The sequence below is a fragment of the Meles meles genome, chromosome 7 (assembly GCF_922984935.1).
Source record: "Meles meles chromosome 7, mMelMel3.1 paternal haplotype, whole genome shotgun sequence".
Lineage (NCBI taxonomy): Eukaryota > Metazoa > Chordata > Mammalia > Carnivora > Mustelidae > Meles > Meles meles.
Window position 1 is genome coordinate 9,893,855 of NC_060072.1, and position 23,920 is coordinate 9,917,774.

A 23,920-nucleotide genomic window follows, 5' to 3' on the forward strand; every position below is an offset into this window, starting at 1 on the left:
CACCTTCCCCCCATTTTAGACCCTGCCCACCCCGAGAGCCTCCCGCTGCCTCCCTTTCTTGGGATGCGCATGGAACTCGTTGAAACAGAGACACTTTGGGAGTGAAAAGGGCCACCGATGATTACATGGGGACTGCAGGTGTGAACAGGGACCGCACAGCTGGCAGGAGACACAGCCAGCCCATTTCGCCCATGTTGCAAAGACACAGAGCACTGGCGCTGCGTTCTCCGCGGGCCTTTCCTCGCAGCGGCCGAATGGGTGCGCCTAGAGTGGTGGGGGCGCCCCTGGCATTCTCCCCTCAGTGGGCCTCGGTGTCTGTCCTGCCCTTCCCAAATACGGCGGAGCCACTGGCCACAAGCCCGGGCGGATCAGAGGAGAGGGAGGAGGGCAGAGGCTCCACAAAGGAGTGAGCCTGGGGTCTCTGGGACCTGCCAGATTCAAGTCCAGATCCCTCTTTGTCCTTGGATGCCGGTGGCCCTGAGCCAGAGCCTTGGTCGCCTGTCTGTACATGGGGACAGTGGCTCCAGTTCACAGAGCCGCGGCGAGGAAGAAGTGATCGGTTCGAAGGGAACGTGGATCCCGCCCTCCCTCAGGACCAGGGAGGGGCAGACGGGGCCTCGAGGGCACGAGGAGGGCGTGAGGCCAGCGCAAGGAGCCGCTCGTCTGGGCTGCTGTTTATTCAGTACAGGCCCAGGGCCCGGCCCTGCCCCAGGATGCGGCTGAGCCGGGAGAAGTGAATGAACAAAGGCCACCGGGGAGTGAGTGTGGGCAGGGCTGGGGCCGGCCTGGAGTGAGCTGAGGGGGCGCACGGCTACGGCCCCCAACCTCGGTGGCCTGCCCCGGGCCCCCACGCAGGCAGGCTCCAGGAGGGGCCGGTGCTGGTGCCCACGGGGAATGGGTCGCCGACTGCCTGCCACCTCCAGCCCCTCCTCTTCTCTGCACCCCACTCTCCTTCCTAAGGCAGTTCCAGCGGCCAAGCTCTCCATCTGGCTGGGGAGGTGGGGGGGGTGTCCAGAGTCCAGGTCCCAGGCCGCGGGCCCAGGGACTTTCCTGAGCAGGAGCCTGGGGTCGCTGTGCTAGGACAGAGGAGCAGGGAGGCAGGCGCCCCAAGCCAGCAGGCCTTTATGCGGGCGGAGGCCCCGCCCCCAGTCCCATTCTCCATCCTCCCACTCCCCCTACCCCCCAGATCCGCACCCCACGGGGGCACTCAGGAGTCACACCAGCTCCCACCCTTGTCCAGGGGCCCGGCAGCCCCTCGCGCGTCCCTGGACGGCTCCCCGGCTGCCGTGTCCTCGTCGTCTTCGTCCTCCTCGTCCTCCCCGTCGGTGAACTCATCCTGGCCGAGGCCGTAGGCCAGCGTGGTGTGCGCCAGGTCCACCTCGATGGGGAAGACGTCGGCGTCGCGCAGCACCGCGTAGCAGTCGTTGTAGTACTTGGACATGGTGGACACGAGGCGCTGCAGCTGGAACACGATGTCCTGGACTGGGGCGGACGGGCATACGGGCGCCGGTGGAGAAGCCCCACCCCCAGCCCTGCCTGGGCCCGCCCCCTGCCCCTGGGCTGCCCAGTGCGCCCTCGGCGACCCCCACGCCGCTGGAGTGGGCAAGGCCAGGGCGGCCCAGCCCAGCGCAGAGCTTGTAGACCGCACCCCGCTGCACCCCCAGGGCACGGGCCAGTCCCACCCAAGCCAGACCCCAGGCGGGTATTGAGGGGGTGGGGGCGCTCCCGCCAGAGCTTTCCATCTTGGGTCAGACTCAAAGCTCTCCCATGGCGGGGCCTTGGAACCGCACGTAGGTTCCTCACCTCTCGGGACCACCGTTTCCCCAGCTCTGAAAGGGGGAGAAGGCGGTACCCACCCACCCCAGCCCCAGGGTGGCAGAGGCCGGGGGCTGGGCGCGCGTGTCCGGCCCCCAGTGCCCAGCAAGTCCGCTCACCGTGCTTCTGGTCCAGCAACTCCATCTTCTCCAGCACGTCCTTGCGCATCTGGGAGAAGCGGGCGCGGGCCTCCTGGCGACAGCGCAGGATCAGGCGGTACTCGTAGTTGCCAGTGCTCACGCGGTACAGGGGCTCCCCCAGGGCCTGGAGCGGGGGAGGGGGGCGGGGAGCACATCAGGACCCCGGCGGGGTGGGAAGGCCGGGAGGGGGAGCCCGCTGTGGGACAGACAGCAGCTCCCAGCTCACACCGCCACACCACACCCCTTGTCCCCACTTCTGATTGCCAGAAGCACTTACTCTTCATGAAGAAAACAAAAGAGCACACCCGTGCACGTTGAATAATGAACATTTAGTGCTAAGGGGAATCATACTGCCAGCAAAAATATTAAAAATGTAGAGGATTAGAAATGCCTCTTAGGAGTGAGGGAAGTCAGCCTCGCCAAGCCTGGGGGAACGGCCCCGCAGCGAGATGGCCAGGGGGGCCGGGGTGGGAACGGACAGCCCCACATGTCCAGAAACAAGAGCTCAGCCAGATGTCCGGGCCTCTCCAAGGTTGGCCTGAGCCACCCAGTGCCCCTGGCAGACCCCGGACATTTGTGGGCCTCTGTGAGACAAGCTGGGGAAGGTGTGTACACGCCAAGACTTTCCAGCACCAGGGCCACCCCCCAAGTCGCCCCTGAAAACTCACGATGCAGCTGTACTCCTCGTCGTCCATCTCCTTCACCTTCAGGCAGTAGGACTGTGTGGGACAGCGAGCTACGATGTCAGAGGGGCTGTACCTCCTGGGTGCCCACCCTGATGCCCACCCTTCTTTCCACGCCCCACAGGACCCCTAAGCCCTGCCTGGGGGTGGCCATGCCAGGCCTGGGCCCTGCATGCCCTCAACTGGGATAGGTTGACACCTGTCCGGGGGGCTGGCACCTCACTTGGACTACCCCTTGCCTGGGGAGGCCCAGGGCAAGGGGGCGGCACGCAGGAGAGGGCACTCATCTAGGAGGGTAGCAAGGGCCTGAGAAACAGCCCAGTGTTTACCAAACTCAAGTCCCAAGACATGCTCTGGGTTGAAATGGACTCCATGGTCAAAAGAACGTGGGAAGGCCCTTGAAGAGTCATGTGGCACACAAGCCTGTCAAAGGCTCTGAGAAGTCCCGCAGCAAAGGAGCCTTGGCTGGCTTGTTGGGGCATTTTCCCTCAACTCCTTTGACCATCAGAATATTTCAGCAGAAAACTCAAAAATGTCCGGGGACGCCTGGGTGGCTCAGTCGGTTGGGTGCCTGACTCTTGATTTCAGCTCAGGTCATGATCTCAGGGTCATGAGATTGAGCCTTGCATCAGGCTCCACACTCAGCACAGAGTTTGCTTGAGATCCTCTCCCACTACCCCTCTTCCCACTGACGCGCTCGCTCAATAAATAAATAAAGTAAAATCTTCTAGGGGAAAAAAAAACCCTCAGTAATGTCCCTTGGCACCCATTTTATAACCACTGACCCATTGTAAAAGTGACCCCCCAGGGGTCAGAGGGGTCCAGAGTGAGCGCTCTGCCTACCCCAGGCTCCCAGAGGCTCCTCTGAGCAGTTGGGGAAGGGTCTCGGCTGCTGCCCAACTGCCCAGGACTTGCAGGTCCCCGGTCCCACATCCTCAGTCAGACATGACAGAGGTTCTGGCCCCGTCCTGCTTGCCAGCCTGTGGCCAACGGAGGGGCAAATCCCTAGGTCGGTTCTCTCCCCAGCATGCCAGCCTCGTCCCTCCCCAGGGGCTGCAGACCACTCACTAGGTACTCAAACTTCACATCCAGGTACTTCTTGATGGTGAGGCGAGTGTCTGGGATGGCTTTGTTGAGGTACGTGTTCAGATCTGTCAGCATCTGGAAGGGGACAGTGGGGGCAGGTGCTTGGTCCCCTGGGGGCAGGGGTTAGGCGGACCAGTGTGACGAAGAGAGCATTGACCCAGCAATCCTTCTATGGGACCCAGGCGTCAGAGCCAAGGGGCACCCTTGGACAAGTCTGTCCACTCCCTGGTGAGAGGACGGGCTGGGCCCAGGTGCAGCCAGGGCCAGAAACCAGCCTGGAGGTCAATGCCAAGTGAGGCCAGGGAAGCAGAATGACTGACCCACAGTCAGCCGTGCAGGTGACCAAGCCAGAAGCTACACCCACTGACTCCAGTCCAGGCCCCTTCTGCACGCCACACTGTCCCCTCTCTACCCTTACGTGCTGACACACACACACAGGCCCAGCATGACCTACCGGCTTGATGGTTTTCAGCAGCCGGATGCCGAACTTCTCGATGCTGCGGTGGGCATCGGCAAACTTCACGAAAGCCTCGCTCGCTGCTGGCTGGGGCTCCCGCACCCCGATGACGGAGAACACGTCCCCAAAGGCTGCAGGACAAGTCTGCCCTGAAGGCTGTCCCTACCTGACCCCTTTATGGGGAAGCCAGGGATTTGCTGGGGAGAAGCAGGGCAGGGGGCGTGGCAGCCTGAAGGCCAAGGTCTGCATGAAGTCTATGTCCCAAGGGAGGTGGGTCTGCACCAGAAGACAGCTGGGTCTGTACCCCCCGGGGAGCTGGGTCTATACCCAAGACAGTAACCCTCATTGCCCAGAGTGGCCAGGCCATGTGGGAAGGAGGCTCGGTCAAGGTTGGAGAGGCTGGCGTTGCCTGACAGCAGAGCACCGGTCTGGGAATCCGGATGCCGGGGTCTAAGGCCGGCTCTGCCCGCAGGAGCTGGGTGACCGTTTCGTCGGCCTGGGGCTTCATTTTCCCAGCTGTAAAATGGGGCCAACTGTAGCTGCCCTGCCCAGCCGGCAGACTTGTAGGAAACGAGGGCACAAATGAGGAAGGCTCTGTACGTTGTCAAGGGCAGTAGAGGTAAGATGGGGCAGGGCCCAGACAAGGGATCGGGCCCCACGGATGGCCAGCTGGTCCGCATGTTCCCTACTGGCCCCCGTTACTGCTAGGTCCTGGCATCCAGACCAGGCTCAGCCTGAACGTGGCCTGACATCAGATGCATGTGGGGGTGAGGAAGGCCCCAGAGAGGGAATCAGCCACACTCTCACTCTATGGGGAAGCACTGGGCTCAGAGGGGAGCGAGGGTCTTCCCAGGATCACACAGCACGTCTGGGGGTGCCCTTACCCCGGTGTGTCTGTGACAGCTCATAAAAGGCCCGGAGGAGGTTCTTGGTGTGTTCTGTCATTCCTGTGGGAGAGACCCAACCAAAAGGGGATGGGGGCACATGGCGGGACCGCAGCGGCCCCCAGGACATGGCCTCCAACCCCACCCCAAGGCTGTCAGCGTTCCTGAGCTCACCGGCTTCTCCCACAGCCTCACCATGGCCCAGGGTGGAAGGCTTAGCCCCAGGCCCAGCGCTGCCCAGGAGGAGCCCCCGTCAGACAGGAGAGCCAAGGTTCAGTGGGGACAGACGGCGAACAAGGTCTCCCACGGGCCATCTCTCCAGGAGAGAGTCGGGCTCAGAGAGACCCCCACAGCGTTTACCGGGCTATTATTGGCATTTTTTACGGATGTGTATTAGTTTCATAATCAGAAAAAGTATGTCTTAAGAGGCTTTTTCTTAAGAACTCCTAATGGCCACCGTCCTAGAATGTCACGGGCTGGCCTTCCCGCCCCTGCTGTCACCATCTCAGAGCTGGGCTGTGGCGGTCGACCCCGGGGCAGAGCCCGTGCTCGGTTCACTTCTCACCTTTATACAGCTCGGCGGTCCGCTCCAGCTCCTCCAGCCTCTTCACAAGCCCGTCTGGGGGGGTCAGAGACAAGGGGAGGCCAGTGAGTCCCGACGAGCATGGGGGAAGGAGAGAGCCGGGGGCGGCCTGAGCCAGACTTGGGAGGAGCGAGGCAGCCCCCAGAAGAGAAGCAGGCCTGGCAGGGGATGGGGTCCCAGGGAGGGGGAGCTGTCACCTCGGCTCGCCTTGGGAGAGTTTGGGGGCAGCCCGGGGTACCCAAACCACAGGCATGCCAGGGACAGGCAGGGCGGCCCCCGGGCCAACCCCGAGGTAAGTCCCCACCCCAGCGGGCTGGGGCCCATCTGAGGGGCAGAAAGGGGATGATCCTTTATACATTTATACGTTATACAAAGTCACAAGTGAAAAACGGCTGGGCCATCCCCACGGCCCTGCCTGTGGGTGGCTCCCAATGGCCACGCAAAGGCAGGCCCTGCCCTAGCAGCCAGGGCCGCTGTGCCTCTAGGACAAACCCTGCCGAGAGCCAGGAGGAAGGCCGTCAGAGTGAAGCCGGAGAGAGGAGTGGTTTGGACAGCCTCCGTGCAGGCGTGACGCGGGGCTTAGTGCGTGAAAAACGTATGTGACAGCTCCAGAGGGAGAACCGCCCGGGGAGGGACGACCAGGTCGGGAAGGGCCCTGAAGCCGAGCTCACGCCGGACCCGGCCTTGGCCGTCAACCTCGTTCGCTTCACAGAGGTTTCTCAAGCACCTTCTGCCTGCCGGACCCGCGGCCAGCCCACAGAATGGCCTTGGTGAATGAGCCCACGTCACGCCCTCGAGGCTCACGGTCCAACGGAGGAGACAGTGGCCAGGCAACGAGTGGGGTGACCCAAAGGGCTGTCAAGGGCGAGGTGGGGGCAGCTGCTTCCCCTCAAGGGCTCAAAATGGGAGCAAGGGGACCGTAGGGGCCGGGGCCAGCTTCTTGGATCATGGGAGGGAGGGCCCCTCCAGCAGTGAGGGGACAGGGGACCTCCCACCTCCCCACCAGGAGCACCGGTGGCCACGCCAGGGCAGGGTCGGTGCAGGTGGCTTCCTCATGTGGTGGCCCCGCAGGGCAGGCCCTGGCCTCACTGAGCCTGGCCACTGTGAGCCAGGGCTCACGGCTCAAGGCTCCTTGCACACAGCTCAGTCCTCCGTCCCTACGCGCATCTGGGGCAGGGACTACTTCCCTCATGGTCTAATAAGCTGAGAAACAACCTGCCCAACCACACACGGCTGGGCACTATTCCAGCTGGGGGGGCCCTCTGACCCCCACCCCCGTGTTGACCTGAGCCTTGGTTTACTACGCGGGAGGCGGGGAGGGGAGTAGAAGGCAAGCTTGGGCGAGGTGGCTGGGTGTCAGACGGTGGCCGTGTGGGCTCTGCAGGGCAGGAGGGAGCACTGCTGGGCGGCGGGGGGGTCTTTGGGAGCTGGGCCCCTGACTGGCCCCCAGGCGCTGGCTCCCTGGAGCCCTGGCCCCCGGCCAGCCTGGCAGGAAAGGAGCCACGTAAGCGCCCGTTGTTGTTTTTAGCTGGGTCATGGGACATCATGACAGCTTCAATTTTAGAAACCCTATTTAAGGCTGGGGAAATTGCAAGGTTTGGGGGGAAAAACACAACAACCAGTTCTAATTTCATCTCAACGCACGGTAACTACAGTAACAGGGATTTATAGACACCAAGAAGCTGAAAATAGCAGCCGCCACTTCTGTACCCCACCCCGGCCCCCCCCAATGAAGCCCAGTGCGCCCAGCTGAGCCCACAATATATATAGGCATTTAAATCCAGCCCCCACACAGGCACAGCAGAACTGCTATTTATAAACTCGGGCTGGGGAGGGTGGGAGCAGGACCAAGTGTTTTACTGGCCACACACATGCGTGGGTGCGAACGTGCGTGTCCCGTGGCTTCTCCCCACCCCCCACCCCAGTCCTGGCCAGGAACCTCTGCGACAAGGGCAGCAGCGCCGCCTCCTGGAGAAAGGCAGGGAGCTGGGGATGCACTTAAGAGGGCCCGTGGTAGCTGCCGGCTCTGTGACAGCAGCTGGGGACACTGGCGAAGGAAAGCGCAGGTGCAGGGAGCTGGACATCTGTCTCATCTGTGCCCTGGGCCTGAGGGCCGCTGGCTGCAGGAGGCCTTGGCTGACTGCCGTGGACGCTCTGGGGGTGCAGAGGGTTACTACCGGCCCCACGGGCAGCAGGACCCACATCAGCAACACGGGTGGCCGTGGTGCCTCTCGATCTGGAAGCCTGGGCCTGCGACCCTGTCCCCGGGGTGCTGGGAAGGAGGAAAGGACTCACCGTTGCACAGGATGGCCCGGCTCAGGCCCAGGGCGTCTGCGGTCCCCGAACTCATGTTCTCCACCAGGCGATGCTTTACCTTCTTCAGCACTGGGAGCAGGGCAGAAAGGGCCTCAGTGACGGAGCGTGTGCAGCTGGGCCGTTGGCCCGCCCCTGCCCCAGCTCATCTCCTCGTGATCAGTGACCTCAGGGACCGAGGGGGCTGCACTGAGCTCTGGTGACTCTGAGGACAGCCCCGGGGCAGAGGTCGCACTGGACCCCCTGCCCTAGTTGCTCTCCCTGAGGGCGGTGCTGGGAGCCGGAAGGAGGCGAATGTGTAAAGTGCCAACAGGCCAGCCAGGGAGAGCCTCTTCTCCCACCTCTGGGAGCGGAGGTGCCATCAGCGACAAGTGACCTTGGACCCCGGACTCAGTTACTGTATATGGGGCCGCATACGGAGTCCTGGAAGGGGACCGGGATGGGACCAAAGGGGTTTCTACAGAGCACCTCCATCCAGGACACACTTGATCTTAGCCTCTCTCCCTGAAAACCAGGATGCCGCTATGGCCCTAGGGTGGAGGGAAAGTGTGTGGGCTCCAGAGCCAAGGACCTGGGTGTGCGTCACCCAGGGGACACAGCCCTCTCTGGGCCTCAAGCCTTGATGCGGAAAGAGGCAGCTGGTCCAGAGGACCTCGACGCTGCAATGTCCAAGCTCTGGAGCCTGAAGCTTCTATAGATCCAGCAGAAGGCCACTTGTCCCCGGGAATGCCGTGGGAGCACAGGCTGGCCAGTGACATCCAGCTCAGACCTTGAGCCTTCCTGGGAGCAAGAGAGGCGGCCAGGGCCACGTAAGGGAGTGTCGGGGGGCAGGAGGCACCATGCCTCACTGTAGAGGCTGCCCTCCCTTTCGGAAGGGGGAGGGGCTGGCCTATAAGGGACAACTGTAGGGCGGTCAGAGGAGGTGGCCCTGGGAGAGGACTGCAACATGGGACAGATTTCTTGGAGCTGCTGCAGGAGAGCACCCCGGGTACTCCCCCAGGCCCCTAACTTGGTCAAAAGCCACAGAACTCTTGACACACTGTCACAGAAGCGCAGAACAGGGGCCGGGGCCTGGGGGGGGGGGGCGGCCACGGGGCACCACTGCTCTGTCCCCACTTACCAATGTCCAGGGACATGCCCTGCTTGGGGTCTGCCTGCAGCTTGTTGTAGTGGATAGTCACCTCCCCCTGGAAAAGAGGAGGGTTGAGAAGGAGTCTCCTGGGTCCCCAGCCCCTTCCCTGGGGAAGCCCCAAAATCTGTGGTCATAACTGAATCCTGAGCCCCGGGAGGGACCCCAAACCAACCACGAATTCTGCCATACTGGGTCAAGGGCTGTGACCAGGCCCTGCCTTGTAACCAGTTTGTTCCCAGGTCCTTTCTTGTCCCACTATGTGCGGGCCCTGTGGAACCAGCAGGGACAAGGGCAGACACGGTCCCTGCTGTCACAGAGCTCAGAGCCTGCTGTGCTCCAGCGAGATCGGGTGCCCTGTGCTCCCCCACCCCACGCCCCACTCCAAGCCCTCGCTGTGCCAACGGCGGCGCTCTAAGTCACCCCAGGCTCAGCCCCGCTACTAACACATCCGCCCGCTTTCTCTGTGCCTGGTGCTGGGATGCCAGGGAGCAGGTGGGGGACAGCCCACAGCCCCTAGGGCCCAAGCCAGCAGAGAGGCTGATGCAAATCACTTTCTACAATAGGAAGAGAAGTGCTGGCCTTCTCCTGAGAAGTCTTCCCCAACCAGGGGAGGCCGCCAAGGTCACTCTCATCCATGCAGTCCCAAGACCCTTGAACTTGGGCTGGAAGCCATTCAAATACAAAACAGGATTTCCAGAATGAGCCCTGAAGGGAAATCAGAAGGACCTGATGCCTTCAGAGTCAGAGTCAGAGGCAGAGGCAAAAGGCTCTCACAGGCTGTGGCGGAAGTGCCCTGGGGGGACCGTGACAGATGCTGCTGAGGGCAGCGGGACTCAGACCTGAGTGCTGGTCCAGACGGGGGACCAAAGCAAATCCCTTCCTCCCTCTGGGTGCTGGTAAACGGGGACCTAAGCCCTGCCTGCTTTGGCCTGGTCCCGGCCAAACACGGGAGCTGGGAGATCCCTGAGTTAGTGTCACGGCTGCGCACACTCGAGAGGACCTTTTGTCCTGGTGGGCAACGTGGGGGAGGTGGTGTGAGACGGGCTTCAGATGAGTACACATGTGAACGCTGAGGAAGGGGACACAGGGGACACACCCCCGGCCCCGGTCTGTGCCAGGATGAAACATGGTCCGCCTGCTTCCCACGAGGGCTTCTCGGCCCGAGACGGCTGCGCCCGGCCAGGAACATCCCGGCCTAGTGGGGCGGGATGGGAGAATAAATGGGAGAGGGCGGAGAAGCCCTGAACTAAGGCAAGAGGGACAGGCAGGGACACTGTTACCAGGTCCCCGAGACACGGAGGATGGACGGGGTGAGGAGAGGTCTGGAAGGATGGGGTGAGGGAGCCAGGACCCTTGGCCCAGCTCAATTTACGGTCGGGACCCCCAATTTGAAAAGCTCGAAATCATCCAATGGCTTTGTAGGTCCTTAGCCGTTTTGGTTTCCCAAGTCACTAGCAGCAAAACCTCTAAAAATGGCTAAAGGGCTACACGCTTGCTTCTGTGAGTGGTCAGAACGCTGCCTGCCATTGGTGGGGGAGGGGACTTGTGGGGCGAGACCTTGGCCCGTGGCAGCCGGGGTGAAGCGCGGGGAGCAGGGACCGGCCACACGTGATTGTGGTCTGCAGACCAGAAGACCGGCAGCTGGACTGTGAGCTGCCGCCGAGCCCAGAAGCTTCCCTGGGGCGTCTGTGAGCCCAGGAGGACCCAGTGAGCAGAAAAGCTCCTACAGGGATGAGGAAGGGGGGCTCCTCTTTCCCTCCTGCCCCTCCGAGGCCCGGCATGGCCCGACTGACGTGTAGTGGGTCTGTGGACCCGGCAGGTCCACCTTGGACTTCTGGCTTCAGCTCCAGCCCTGAGCGGGGACACACCGGCTCGCCCTGAGGCACGGTTCCCAACCCAACAGCAACCCTGGGAGCTGAAGGACAGGGGACCGGAAGGTGCCCACTCTCCCACCAAGACACTACAAGTCCTGGAGCGTGAGCGGTATTGACCGGATGTGGGAGACGCTGTGGGAGGCTGGACTGTGGCCCGGACCCGGGTGTACCAACGGGGCAGCTGAGAAAAGGCCCGTCCCCTTCCAGGCCTGCGGGGGCTTCTGACAGGCTGGGGGTCACCGAAGCGGCGTGGCTATCTGTGTCCCCCCCGCCCCGCCCGTGGCAGCCTTACCTTCACCTCCTGAATCATCTTCGCCACTTCCACCTTGGTTTTGCCCTTGATTGACCTGCCATTGACACCGGTGATCTCGTCGCCAGCTGCCACAGTGCCGTCCAGGGCCGCTGGGGTGTTGTCAAACACCTAGGGGTGCAAAGGAGGGCGGGGTGGAGACAGTGGCCCCCTGCACCCCGACTGAGGCCTGGCTCGGGCCCACACGCACCCAGCCGAGCGCATGCTCCTCCAAATGGTTCGTTCACAGATTTTCCCCACAACGCCTGAAGCCCCAAAGGCCCTCTGGTCAGGTCCTGCGCCTCATCTCAGTCCCCAAAGAGCAAGGACTCCGCCGCGCAGGTGAGCCCCGCTCCCAGGGTCCGGGATCTGCACTCACTGCGGCATGAGGCAGGGCGGGCCTGTCCACGCACAGATGCGCGAGCGCTGCTCAGGGCAGGGGGGCAGTTAGGCCACGAGCGTGTGTGCAGAGATAGACAAGACGACGAAAGTCATAGCCAGACAACAGCCATCAGGACAGACACCTAATTATTAGCAGTGGTCGTCTGGTACCGTCTTTCCTCTCCTTTATCTTCAGTTGCTAAATTTCCTACACAAAGTGTATAGAAAGAACACTTGATACTGTTTCACATGTAAGTTACTTATATGTAACATACATATTATGTAACTTATAAGGAAGAAGTGAAAAACCCGAGATGAGAGTTTCTTTCCATTACCTTCCAGGATCACACTAAAAACACAATCCTTATTATTTTTTTAAAAATTTTATCTGAGAGAGAGAGAGTGTGCACGCATGTGAGCACGAGCAGGGAGAGGGGCAGAGAGGGAGAGGGAGAGACTCTCAAGCCGACTCCCCACTCAGCCCTGATGCAGGGCTCGATTCCAGGACCCCGAGATCACAACCTGAGGCAAAATCAGGAGTTGGATGTTCAACTGACTGGGCCACCCAGGCACCCCAATTTTTTTTGTCCACTGGTAAAGAAGACAATGAGAGGGTCTACCTGTCCTTGGAAGATGGACAACAGGTATCCAAGGGCCTATGGAGGGGCTTTAGGAAGAAGGATCTAGTCTTCACTGGAAACTGCCAGTGGGTCGGAAAGTGGACCTCTGGAAACAGCCACACATGGGCGAAAGGCAAGGTGTAGAAAGTAAGGAAAGGACTCAACGCCGGGTTCCCTCCCCATCCACACAGTCGTCCATCACCACCCCTTCTCCATGGAAGATGGAGGTTGTTTCCCTAGAGAAGCTTCTGACTCAGGCCCAGGGACCGAGGGAGGCAGGAGAAAGGTACCAGACTGGAGAGATTTGGGTTTAGTGAGTCTCCAGTCCCTACCCCCAGTGGGGACCCAGAATGCCAGCAGCCAGGCCTACTGCCCTTCCCCACGGAGACTGGAGGCCGCTGCCCTGAACGGCTCCACGGCAAAGGCCCATCTATGTAGACACTGGGAGGGTCCCCCCCACAGCTCCCCTGATGCCTGACCGCCCCACAGAGAAGTCCCCCAGACACGGCCCACACACAGATCCTCGACTACTTAGCACATGGCGATGATGGCTCACTTGCCCCGGAAAGACAGGTGAGGATTTCCGGGCTCTTGGGAAAAGGTCCCATATGAGAAACACACAGAGAAAAGGAACCACAGGAAGCAGAAACGAAGTAGGGGCGATATAAAAACAGAAAGAAAAGCACAATTAACGTCTTCAAGGTGATTAAAAAAAGAACAGGATGATAAAAGAATCAGTTCAAAAATAGGGGGGCACCTGGCTGGCTCACTCCATTAAGTACCTGACTTCGGCTCAGGTCATGATCTCGGGGTCCTGAGATCGAGCTCTGCCTTGGGTTCCTTGCTCAGTGGGGAGTCTGCTTCTCCCTCACCCTCTGCCCCTCCCCCGACTCGTGCTTGCGCGCACTCTCTCTCAAATAAACAAATAAAATCTTTAAAAAATTTAAAAAAAAGGAAAAATCTTAGAAATGCAAATTATAACTGAAATTTACAATGTCCAAGAAGTTAGGCAGCCAAGCAGAGGAAAGTGAAAAAGACATGGGCAATCAGAAAAAAAGAGAAAGAAAAATATTAGAAGATCATTTCAGGAAGCCCGGCACTAATCAACAGGAGTCCCACGAGAGGGAACAGAAACCAGAGAGCAAGATCCCCTCAAAGAGCTAACACTAGAAACTTCCAGCGGGGAGGGAGACATGAGGGTCCCTGAGGGACACGCCCTCTGAGGCTCCAACACAAGACAAAGACCTGTGCCAAGAGCCATGGTCGTGACCCTTCAGAATGTCAGGGACACAAGGAAATTCCCAAGGGTGTTGAGAGATCAAGGATAAAAGAAATTACAGACAGAGGGTCACGCATAAGACACCATCAGACATAACGGCAATGTTGACAGCACAGACAATGAAAAGACGCCACTGAATTTCTAGGGGAAAATTATTTTCAAACTTGGCATTCTTTTGTTTTTTGTTTTTTGATAGTCATTCTTGATCTGTCAAGTGTCAAGTGGAAGGACTAGAATAACAACAAAGACAGGATAACGACACCTTCAGAGACACAAGCTCTCAGAAAATGTACCTCCCATGCAGCCTCTCTCAGAAAGCTGCAGCAGGGGGCACCTGGGTGGTTCAGTGGGTTAAGCCCCTGCCTTCGGCTCAGGTCATGATCTCAGGGTCCTGGGATCGAGCCCCGCACTGGGCTCTCTGCTCAGCGGGGAGCCTGCTTCCTCCAATCTCTCTCTCTCTGCCTACTTGTGATCTCTGTCAAATAAATAAATAAAAATCTTAAAAAAAAAAAAAAAAAAGAGAGAGAAAGCTGCAGGAAGTGCGCTCCACCTCGATGGGAAAGTCAGCCGAGAAAGAGGGCTCCCGGCCTGCAGAGCGAAGGAAACAGTCAACAAAGCTAAAAGGCAACCTACAGAATGAGTGAAGAGATTTGCAAAGGACACAGCCGATAAAGGGCTAGTATCCCAGATCTACAAAGAACTTAGACCAGTCAAAAACCAAATAATCCAATTAAAAAACTGGCAGAAGACGTGAACAGACATTTCTCCGAAGGAGACATCCAGAGGGCCAACAGACCTATGAAAAGATGCTCAACATCACCAGCATCAGGGAAATGCAAATCAAAACCACACTGAGATACCATGTCACACCTGTCAGAGTGGCTAAGGTCAATGCCAGAAGAAACAAGTGTTGGGAAGGATGTGGAGAAAATGGAACCTTCTCGCACTGTTGGTGGGAATGCAAACTGGGGCAGCCGTGCTGGAAATCAGCAGGGAGCTTCCCCAAAAAGTTAAAAATAGACCTACCCTATGACCCAGTGATCGCATTACTGGGTATTCAGAATACAAAGCACACAAAAATGCTAATTCAAAGGGATATGTCGGGGCACCTGGGTGGCTCAGTGGGTTAAAGCCTTTGCCTTCGGCTCAGGTCGTGATCCCAAGGTCCTGGGATTGAGCCCCATATCGGGCTCTCCCCTCAGCAGGGAGCCTGCTTCCCCCCCAACCCCTCTGTCTGCCTCTCTGCCTACTTGTGATCTCTGTCTGTAAAATAAGTTTTTAAAAAATCTTAAAAAATAAAAAAAAGGGATATGTGGACCCCTACGTTTACAGCAGAATTATTTACAAGAGCCAAGATACGCAAGCAGCCCAAGTGTCCATTGATTGATGAATGCATGAAGATGTGGTGTGTATATATACAATGGAATATTACTCGGCCATAAAAAAGAACGAAACCTTGCCATTTGCAAAGACGTGGATGGATCTAGACGGCGTAATGCTGAGCAAAAGGAGTCTGCCACACAAAGACCACATGATGTTACTTATACCGTGGAATTTAAGAAACAAAACACACAAGCAAAGGGGAAAAAAACAGAGACAAAGCAAGAAACGGACTCTTAATTATCAACAACAGGGGCGTCTGGGCGGCTCAGTCGGTTAAGCGTCTGACTCTTGCCAGGTCATGATCTCAAGGTTCTGAGATCGAGCCCCCCAGCCCCCCCCCCGGTCAGGCTCCGCCCTCGGCAGGGAGTCTGCTTGAGATCGTCTTTCTTCCTCTCCCTGTCACTGCCCCCTGCACACCCGTGTGCGCACGTGCACTCTCTCTCAATAAATCTTAAAAAAGAAACAAAACTAGAGGGGACAAACTGCTGGTCACCAGAGGGGAGATGGGTGGGGGATGGGGAAGCAGGTGCTGGAGATTAAGGCGGGCACTTGTGACGAGCACCAGGGGAGGGGACGTGTGCAGGTGCTAAATCATTACGTCGAACACCTGACGCTGATTACTACACCGTACATTAAGTCACTGGAATCAAAATGAAAACTTAAAAAAAAAAAAAGGAGGAAGGAAAGAGGACTCCTGGAAGTGGGGGAGTCCCACAGAGGAGAGGGAAGGGGAGGCCCAGTGAGGACAGACTACGGCCATCAGGGCAACAGAAAGATGGTGGCAAGCAGCTGCCCGAAGAAAGGTCCTGAATGTACACGAACCCCAAGAAATGACATTTAAAAAGAAGAAAAGATTGAGTTAAGAAAAGAGCAGAGGTTCCTCAAAAAGTCAGCCACGGAGGCATGGTGGGAGCCAGCCGTCCCACTGGTGTGCGCACCTGCTCCCAGGTACATGGGTGAACACGAGCACGCGTGTCCGCCCAGGAAGCGCCCCCGCGGGCTCACAGCAGCATCATCACGGCGGCCGAGAGGCGCGAACAACCCAGACATCCCTCAAAGGAAAGGATGAACACGCTGTGGTACGGCCACAAAGAGGAATATTCATCAGTTGTAGCAAGAGTGAATTACTGAGACGCGCCGCCGTCTGAATGCAATTCAAAAACAGTGTGCTAAGTGAAAGAAGCCAGACGCCAAAGGTGACGGGGTAGAGTCTGTTTATATTAAAATATCCAAAAGAACAACCTATGTAATAAGCAGATTACCGACCGACCTGAAATAACCAGCTCGGACACTGGTCGCAGAGTCAGAGGGGTGGCGGCCGGGGGAGGGGCAGGATGACGAGTGAACACTTAGAGGACATGGGCTGTTCTGGGGCATGAAAATGTTCTGAAATTAGAGAGAGGTGACGGCTGAATTTAGCAAATGCACCACAAATGCCACTGAACTTCAAAACTACTAACTGTACATTATATGAACTTCACGATAAAGTACTTTTTTAAAAAAGCATGACCACGGACGATCGTGAAGCTCAGGACACAGACCGGGGTGTCATCCTCCTCCTACGGCACCAGCAGCTCGGGAGGAACGGCTCCTTGTTCCCCTCACTGCCTCACCCCTAGTGCCCACAGCACAGCCTGGCCCACGGTGCTGACACACGGACCGCGGGTTAGCCCGAACTGCGTGATCACCATGCTGGAAGCATGGGGGACAGAGAGCAAGGAGGCTCTGGAAAAGAGCTAACGTTCCCACCTACGGGACTGGGAGAAGTTGACAGATATTTACAAGCGACAGATCCAGAAATAACAGGGTAAGCATCTAAGTGAGGAAAGTGGAGGCTCACACCTAAGAAACCGCTGTAAGGGTAGAAAGTAGCGTTGCTGTGGGCGTAGGGGAGGGGAGGGTGGTAAGAAGGGGTGGAACAGGGGTGCCTGAGTGGCTCAGTAGGCTAAGCGTCCGCCTCTTAGTTTCAGCTCAGGTCATGCTCTCAGGGTCATAAGATCAAGCCCCACAACAGGCTTTGTGCTCAGTGGGGAGTCTGCTTGGGATTCTCTCTCTCCCTCTCCCTCTGCCCCTCCCCAGTTCTCTCTCTCTGTCAAAAATAAATAAATCTTAAAAAAAGAGAAAAAAGGAGTGCTATTATTTGACCAAATTCTATTATTTTATAATCACAGGTTGTTCTAAGCAGACCTGGTTCCCCAGTGGGTGAGGAGGGGGAGGTAGCAGGTGTCAAGCAGGCACAAAGCAAAGGGGCCAGGCCAGGGCGAGGCCTCCCTAATACCCCCTGGATCAGAGGAGGCCAAACTGCTCGTGAAGGCAGCACCCAGAGCAGGCTGGGCCACACCCCGGGAATCTCTGTCTTCGAGGCCCGGAAGCAACTCTTTTGCAAGATCCTTGGACAGACAGCAGTTTCCCATCTGCCACCAATGGCTACTGAGCTGAGAAAGTCAGAACAGGGTAGAAGCCCGGTAAAGTTTATGTCTGAGGTGGATAGCTTCCTTCTGAGCCTACAGAAAAACCAGGGACTCCGACCAGCCGCCAAGTCAATGGTCCCCATGGCTCAGAGTCACAGCTGACCGGAAGTCACCAGGGCAGCTTCTACAAGAACCACAGAATTGCTCCGCACCTTCTGGGGAAGTGAACAACGGCCAGAAAAATAACAGCATCTTCTACTTGGTGTTTATTAAATGCCAGGCATTGCTTGGGGCGTTCTGTTTGATCCTCACGGTGACCAAATATTTCACACCCTCACTTTCCAGGGGAGGGAGCTGAGGCCCAGAGAGGCTGGGTAACTCACTCCTGACCAGGGAGGCTTTTTGAACTCAGACCCTTATCACTTCATAGACAGGGACACTTTCCATGACGCTCCACTTGCCCCAGCGCCTTCAGCTAAGGGTTCTGAGGGTTCGACCTTACACCAGGCACTATACTCAGTGCTGAAACGTGGAAAGCAGACTGAGAGCCTGTCCTCCAAGTGCGGAGACAGGTAGGCAGGGAGATACAGAAGCATGAATGGGCAAGCCCATGATTACAGAGGGTGAGGGGGGCTGAGAAGGGAAGGAACATGGTGATGTGACGGAGAACAAGGAGGCACCTCCGGAGGGGGCACTCGGGAAGGCCTCTCTGAGGCGGTCAGACCTCAAGAAGAAAAGGCACCAGCTCTGCAGAGAGGAGAACGACGCTGCCCAAGCAGGGAGATGGCCCCCCTCTCCGGGACCTCACTCCCACCTTCAAAGCACCCCCTACCTGGACAATATAGAGGCAGGGGCAATACTGAGCGCCTCCTCCAATGCTGATCCCGATCAGGTTCTGGGCGTCCTTCTGCAGGGTCACCTTCCCGGGCACAGTAGGGATCCCGCTAGAAAGAGAAGCGCGTGAGGCTCAAACTCCTGGCAGAAGGACGACTGGAGGGGACGGTGAAGGGAACAGGCCCTGCAAAACCCCTGAGAGGCTCCAAGTGCTGCTCAGCTTTTTCTCTTCTCATTTGGCCGAAAGAGACAGCATCTTGTGCTGGCATGGGTGCAGCTCTTGGGAGCCCTGAGGATGCGGGATCAGAGCCCAGCTCTGCCATCGACCATCTACAGGACTTGGGTAAGTCAGCCACCTCTGTGCATCTCGGTTCCCGCATCCAGAAGGCAGCAGTATGGATAGAAATGGCTTGCTACTTGATGAAAGCCTAAGAAAGCCCATGGAAGGCACTTAACACCAACCCAGCCCAGAGCCGGCACTCCGTGAAAACAGGTCCCCCTTCCCTCTCCTTCTTCCTCCCTCTGAGACCTGAGTCAGACTCTGTCCTTGTCACCTTCTCAGGCGCACGGGGAACATTATGGCCACCTTCTCCTGTTAAACTATCCATCACCCATCTCTCAGTTGCTCTGCTCAATCAACCCCCAAGTTTTCACTATAAACCAGCACTTACTTATGTTCTGGGGTAGATATTTGCCTGTATTCACTTATTCATTCAACAAACATTTGCTAACAGCCCACTGACGGGGAGCACCATGCTAAGTGCGGAGGACACGGGCAGTGGACCGATGGAGGGCAGATTTTAGGAAGGAGACTAGCAATGTTTCAAAATCCGTCCCACTGATCGTCTACACTGGGAAGGAAGGTGGGTTTACAATATTCCCACTCACCTTCAAAACTTGGCTCAATTGCCACCTCCTTTGTGAAACCTTTCCTGAACACCCTAGTCGAGGCACTGCTCCATCTGCTCTCTCCTTGTAGTCAGGCCATCCTCCGTTAGTACCCATGTGGCCCTGACCTGTCATCTGCTAACGCGTCCACGCCCCAGCTACAGATGGCGAGCTCCTGGAAGGGCAGGGTCTGTTACTGCTACCAGTACAAGCCCTGATCCCCCCGCTGAGAAGCAAGGGTCTGTAGAACTGGGAAGTCTGCGGATCTGGAGGCCCCGGAGCTCGTGCGTTCCTGGGACTTGCAGGGAACCAAATACTCACAGTTTATCCTCCTCGATGTCATAATCCAAGTCCGCGAACATGGTTCCGAGAGTTGGGGTGGGCTGGCGAACTGCCCAGCTCGGCAGGGGAATGGGGAACTGGATCAGGGAGAGAAAAGAGCGTAGGGTTTGGGGACCCGAAGTGCCTAGGTGTCAACCTCCGCCCCGACGATCCGGGAGAGCCGGATCTTCCCCCTTCCCTCTGGACGGCGGGGAGAGTCCCCGAGGCTAGGGGCGGGAAGGTACGGGAATCTTACTGGGTACAGGGAGGGATTCCAGGCCAGGACGGTGGGCTCAGACCCCAGAGCCCGCCCCCACGGGTCTCCAGGCCTTTGGGAGCTACCTCTGTCGCTCACCGGAAGCTTCGGTCCCACAGCCGGGTCCAGGCCAGGCTGGCACCTGAACCCACCTGCCGTTCCACCTGTCTGCGGCCGCGACTGTCGCGTCACTTCCTGTGAGACACGGAAGTCCCGCCTTCCCCACCACCAGGGTACTTGACCCAGTCCCGGCAGACAACCCTTCCTCCCGGGCTCCCGGTGCTCCCAGAACCAAAAGAGAAAACAAGTATTGACGGAAACTCGCTTTTAGCACGAAAAAGCGGAAACAGAGCAAAGGTCTGGACAGGCTGACAACGCTCAACCCCGCCCCCTGCCCTGTGGCTGCCGCCATCTTGGTAAGGGCAGGGTTCTTCCCAGCTTCCTCCGCGGGACTCCGGGGACCACGCCGGCCGGGCGGTTGCCATGGCAACGGAAGCATCCTTGGGCGCGGAGGTTCCCGGCGAAGTTCCGTGGAATACAAACCCTTTCACGTTTTCTGCGTCCCGGCCTAGGGTGCTGCATCTCTGATGACAGTCACCGAGCTGGAAGGACCCTTCGAGCCTAATCCCAGTTCTGCGACCGGGAAACTAAGTGCCAGAGAAGGGAAGGGATTTTGTCCGGAGCCCCGCACCGTTGGTGTAAGATCTAGATCTCGACCCTGAGACCCCTGCCATCTAGTGCAGCGCCCTTTAACGCTTGCACACTTGTATTCAACGGCTCTGTTATTAACCACAGATTGGACACGTTACCTTTATGTGCCCCCTTTCGTCATATGTAAACTAAGAGCGTTGAGCCGGATGCCTTCTCTGGTATGTGGTGAAAGGCTCCCCACACCTCATCTCTTTCTTTAGTCCTGAGGCGCGACCCCCCCCCCCCGGGACCCCACGGAGGGTCACAGCTTCCTTCCCGGGCAGAGGAGGAAGGAGAGACACAGAAGGATGATTATCTGCGCATCCCACCATCCCATGGGATCCCCACCCCACACCCTCTTTTTATTTTTTAAGATTTTATTTATTTATTTATTTGACAGACAGAGATCACAAGTAGGCAGAGAGGCAGGCAGAGAGAGAGGAGGAAGCAGGCTCCCTGCTGAGGAGAGAGCCCGATGCGGGGCTCGATCCCAGGACCCTGGATCATGACATGAGCCGAAGGCAAAGGCTTAACCCACTGAGCCACCCAGGCGCCCCCACCCCGCACCCTCTTTAGGAAGGTCCCCACAAATGTGCGGAATACCACAGTAGCAGTGACCTTCCCATGTACCTGCTGCTCTGCAGTTCAGCTTACTCACCGGATTGCAAAGCTCACTACCACCCCGTGACTGGAGAACAAGGATGGTCAGCTAAACTGTGGAGGTAAGGAGACTGAGGCACAGAGAAGCAAATTCTCCCTTGTCTCACGGATAGAGGGTCGGTCGCAGAACTAGAGCTAGAACTTCCAAGCCCTGTTCAGGCCAGGATTTTAGTTTTCAAATGCAGCAGCTGGGGAGCCTGCATATCGCAGTCAATTAAGCATCTGATTCTTGATTTTTGCTCAGGTCACGATCTGAGGGTCATGGAATGGAGCCTTCCCCCCCCCGCGCCCCGCCCCCAGGGCTCCATGCCCAGCACGAGGTCTGCTTGATATTCTCTCCCTCCCTCTGCCCCACCCTCTCCCACGTGTGTGCGTGCGCAAGTGAGCGTGCTCTCTCTTAAAAGAAATAAATCTTGGGGCACCTGGGTGGCTCAGTGGGTTAAGCCTCTGCTTTCAGCCCAGGTCATGGTCTCAGGGTCCTGGGATTGAGCCCCACATCTGGCTCTCTGCTCCGCAGGGAGCCTGCTTCCCCCCCTCTCTCTGCCTGCCTTTCTGCCTACTTGTGATCTCTCTCTCTCTCTCTGTCAAATAAATAAAAATTTTAAAAAAAGAAAGAAATCTTTAAAAAGAAGAAGAAGGCAGCCTCCAAAGTTAGATACTTTAACATGGACTGTGTTTCTCCGCCCCACAACAGTCTGAGCTCAAGCCCATGTTCTGTCATTTTTATAACTGGGTGATCTTGGGCAAGTCACTGCCCACCTCTGAGCCTCAGGTATCCCTAGACCAGGGAAAAATAATCCTCCCAACAGGTACTTGTGAAGGTCAAGATAAAGAGGAGAACCAGGTGTGAGTGTTTTGTAAACAATTCTCACGGCGAAGATAGCACTCCAGCCTCGTAACTCCCCACCCACTCTGGTCCCTCTTTTCTGTCTCATCCTCCCCATCTTCCGGGCCCCATTCCGACCCACCTTTTCCAGGTAGACTTACCAGGCAATCGCTGCTCACAAGTCCTGCCACTTTAACTTAGTTCCAGAAACATTCATTTGGATCATTCATTTGGAATTATGTCTGGCCTTCTGAAATCCGTTCATGGCTTCCCTGAGCCAATTCTGAGTTGCTTAACTTATACACGCTTGTACTTTGTCTGAGAACGTTTTTTCTCCTTTAAATTTGGGGCTTAGGGTTCCTATCTCAACAAACTGTAAACTGCTTGTCCCTGAATTCCATTTTTGTAACAACTTTATCATCCCTAGTACCTTCCAGAGGACCCCAGGAACCCCCCAATGGGTGATGTCACTATGACAAACAAGAAAAAGAAAATTGGATTGCTTTTGAATGCCCATTAGTGTGATAATATTATGAACCACTTTATCTGTGGAAAATACTATATGTGAAAATATTTTTTAAAGATTTTATTTATTCATTTGACAGAGAGTGACACACACAGCGAGAGAGAGAGAGAGAGAGAGAGCACAAGCATGGAGAGTGGGAGAGGGAGAAGCAGGCTTTCTGCTGAGCAGGGAGCCCGAAGTGGGGCTCGATCCCAGGACCCTGGGATCATGACCTGAGCCGAAGGCAACCACCCAACAACTGAGCCACCCAAGTGCCCCTATGTGTAAAAATATTATGAACAACTTTATTAGTCAGCCCATGCTGCAGGGAAACGTGTTCCAGCCAATTAAGGGGGCGAGGTTGGGACCATGAATTTGAGGGAAAGGAAAGTTCAAGTGACTTGGTCCATCACCAAAGTAAGCACTTCCTGGGGCTCCTGGGGTGGCTCAGTCGGTTAAGCGTCTGCCTTTGGCTCAGGTCATCATCCTGGAGTCCCGGAATTGAGCCCCATGTCAGGCTTCCTGCTGTCTGCTTCTTGCTCTGACCATTCCCCTTCCTCAAATAAATAAATAAAATCTTAAAACAGACAAACAAACAGGGGCGCCTGGGTGGCTCAGTCCGTTAAGCGTCAGTCTTTCAGCTAAGGTCATGATCCCAGGGTCCTGGGATTGAGTCCCACATCGGGCTCTCTGCTCAGCGGGGAGCCTGCTTCTCTCTCTCTCTCTGCCTGCCACTTTTCCTACTTGTGCTCTCTATCTCCCTGTCAAAATAAATAAATAAAATCTTAAAACAAGCAAACAAACCCAGGCACCTGGGTGGCTTAGTGGGTTAAGCCTCTGCCTTCAGCTCAGGTCTTGGTCTCAGGGTCCTGGAATTGAGTCCCATATTGGGCTCTCTGCTCAGCAGGGAGCCTGCTCCCCACCCTCTCTCCCTCTGCCTGCCTACTTGTGATCTCTCTCTGTCAAATAAATAAATAAATAAATAATCTTATAAACAACAACAACAAAGTGAGCACTTCTTGTCTTCCCAGCCAGAAAGCCCCTGGGGACAGATCTGGCTCTTCTCTGTACAGGCACCTCAGAGACATCGTAGGTTCGGTTCCAGACCAGCACAATAAAGCCAACATCGCAATAAGGCAATAAGGCAGGTCAAGTGACCGTGCTGATTTCCTAGTGCAGAGAGAAGTTATGTTTACACTGTATTGTAGTCTATTAAGTCTGCAAGAGCATGCATCTCAAAAAGCAATGTATATACCTTAATTTAAAAAGATTTTATCACTAAAAAAAAATGCTAACCATTATCTGGGCTTTCATCGAGTCCTAACCGTTGATCACTGTAAGAAATATAGCCATCAAAAATTTGGGAATATCATGAGAGCAACCAAAATGTGACCGAGACGCAAACTGAGCACATGCTGTTGGAAAAACAACACTAATAGGCTTGCTTAATGCCACAGACTGTCAACTTGTAAAAAAAAAAAAAAAAAAGGCATTTACGAAGTGCAATCAAGGGAGGTTGCCTGCATCTCCCACACAGCCCCACACAATCCTCAGCTGTGGGTGAAAATGCCCTAGAAATGGCGTGGCTTTATATGAGATGGGACAATTTC

The 23,920-nt window shown here is 56.7% G+C and overlaps 1 protein-coding gene across 4 annotated transcripts; it reads right to left on the reverse strand.

Annotated features, from left to right (window-relative positions):
* Positions 1-662: 662 nt before the first annotated feature.
* Positions 663-19,909, reverse strand: PICK1 (protein interacting with PRKCA 1). 4 transcript variants are annotated; one of them, XM_046013636.1, is made up of 13 exons: positions 19,782-19,909; positions 19,374-19,471; positions 18,163-18,274; positions 11,260-11,388; positions 9,082-9,148; positions 7,944-8,033; positions 5,631-5,684; positions 5,066-5,128; positions 4,179-4,312; positions 3,707-3,799; positions 2,624-2,674; positions 1,935-2,079; positions 663-1,482 (listed from the first exon to the last, which is right to left on the reverse strand). In XM_046013636.1, the coding sequence occupies exons 2-13, from the start codon at positions 19,412-19,414 to the stop codon at positions 1,208-1,210; spliced, it is 1,254 nt and encodes a 417-aa protein (XP_045869592.1). In that variant the 5' UTR covers positions 19,415-19,471; positions 19,782-19,909; the 3' UTR covers positions 663-1,207. The 4 variants fall into 4 exon arrangements, with proteins under 4 accessions (XP_045869592.1, XP_045869591.1, XP_045869590.1 ...); XM_046013635.1 differs by having other exon boundaries at positions 19,630-19,866; XM_046013634.1 differs by having other exon boundaries at positions 19,716-19,864.
* Between the last annotated feature and the right edge of the window lie 4,011 nt (positions 19,910-23,920).

Coding starts and splice junctions, on each gene's coding strand:
- PICK1 (XM_046013636.1), bottom strand. CDS start 19,414: ATGTTCGCGGACTTGGATTATGACATCGAGGAGGATAAACT. Junction 4,313..5,065: donor GCTGTCACAGACACACCGGG/GTAAGGGCACCC, acceptor CTTGTCCTGCAG/CCTTTGGGGACGTGTTCTCC. Junction 2,080..2,623: donor ACGAGGAGTACAGCTGCATC/GTGAGTTTTCAG, acceptor CCCCCGCTCCAG/GCCCTGGGGGAGCCCCTGTA.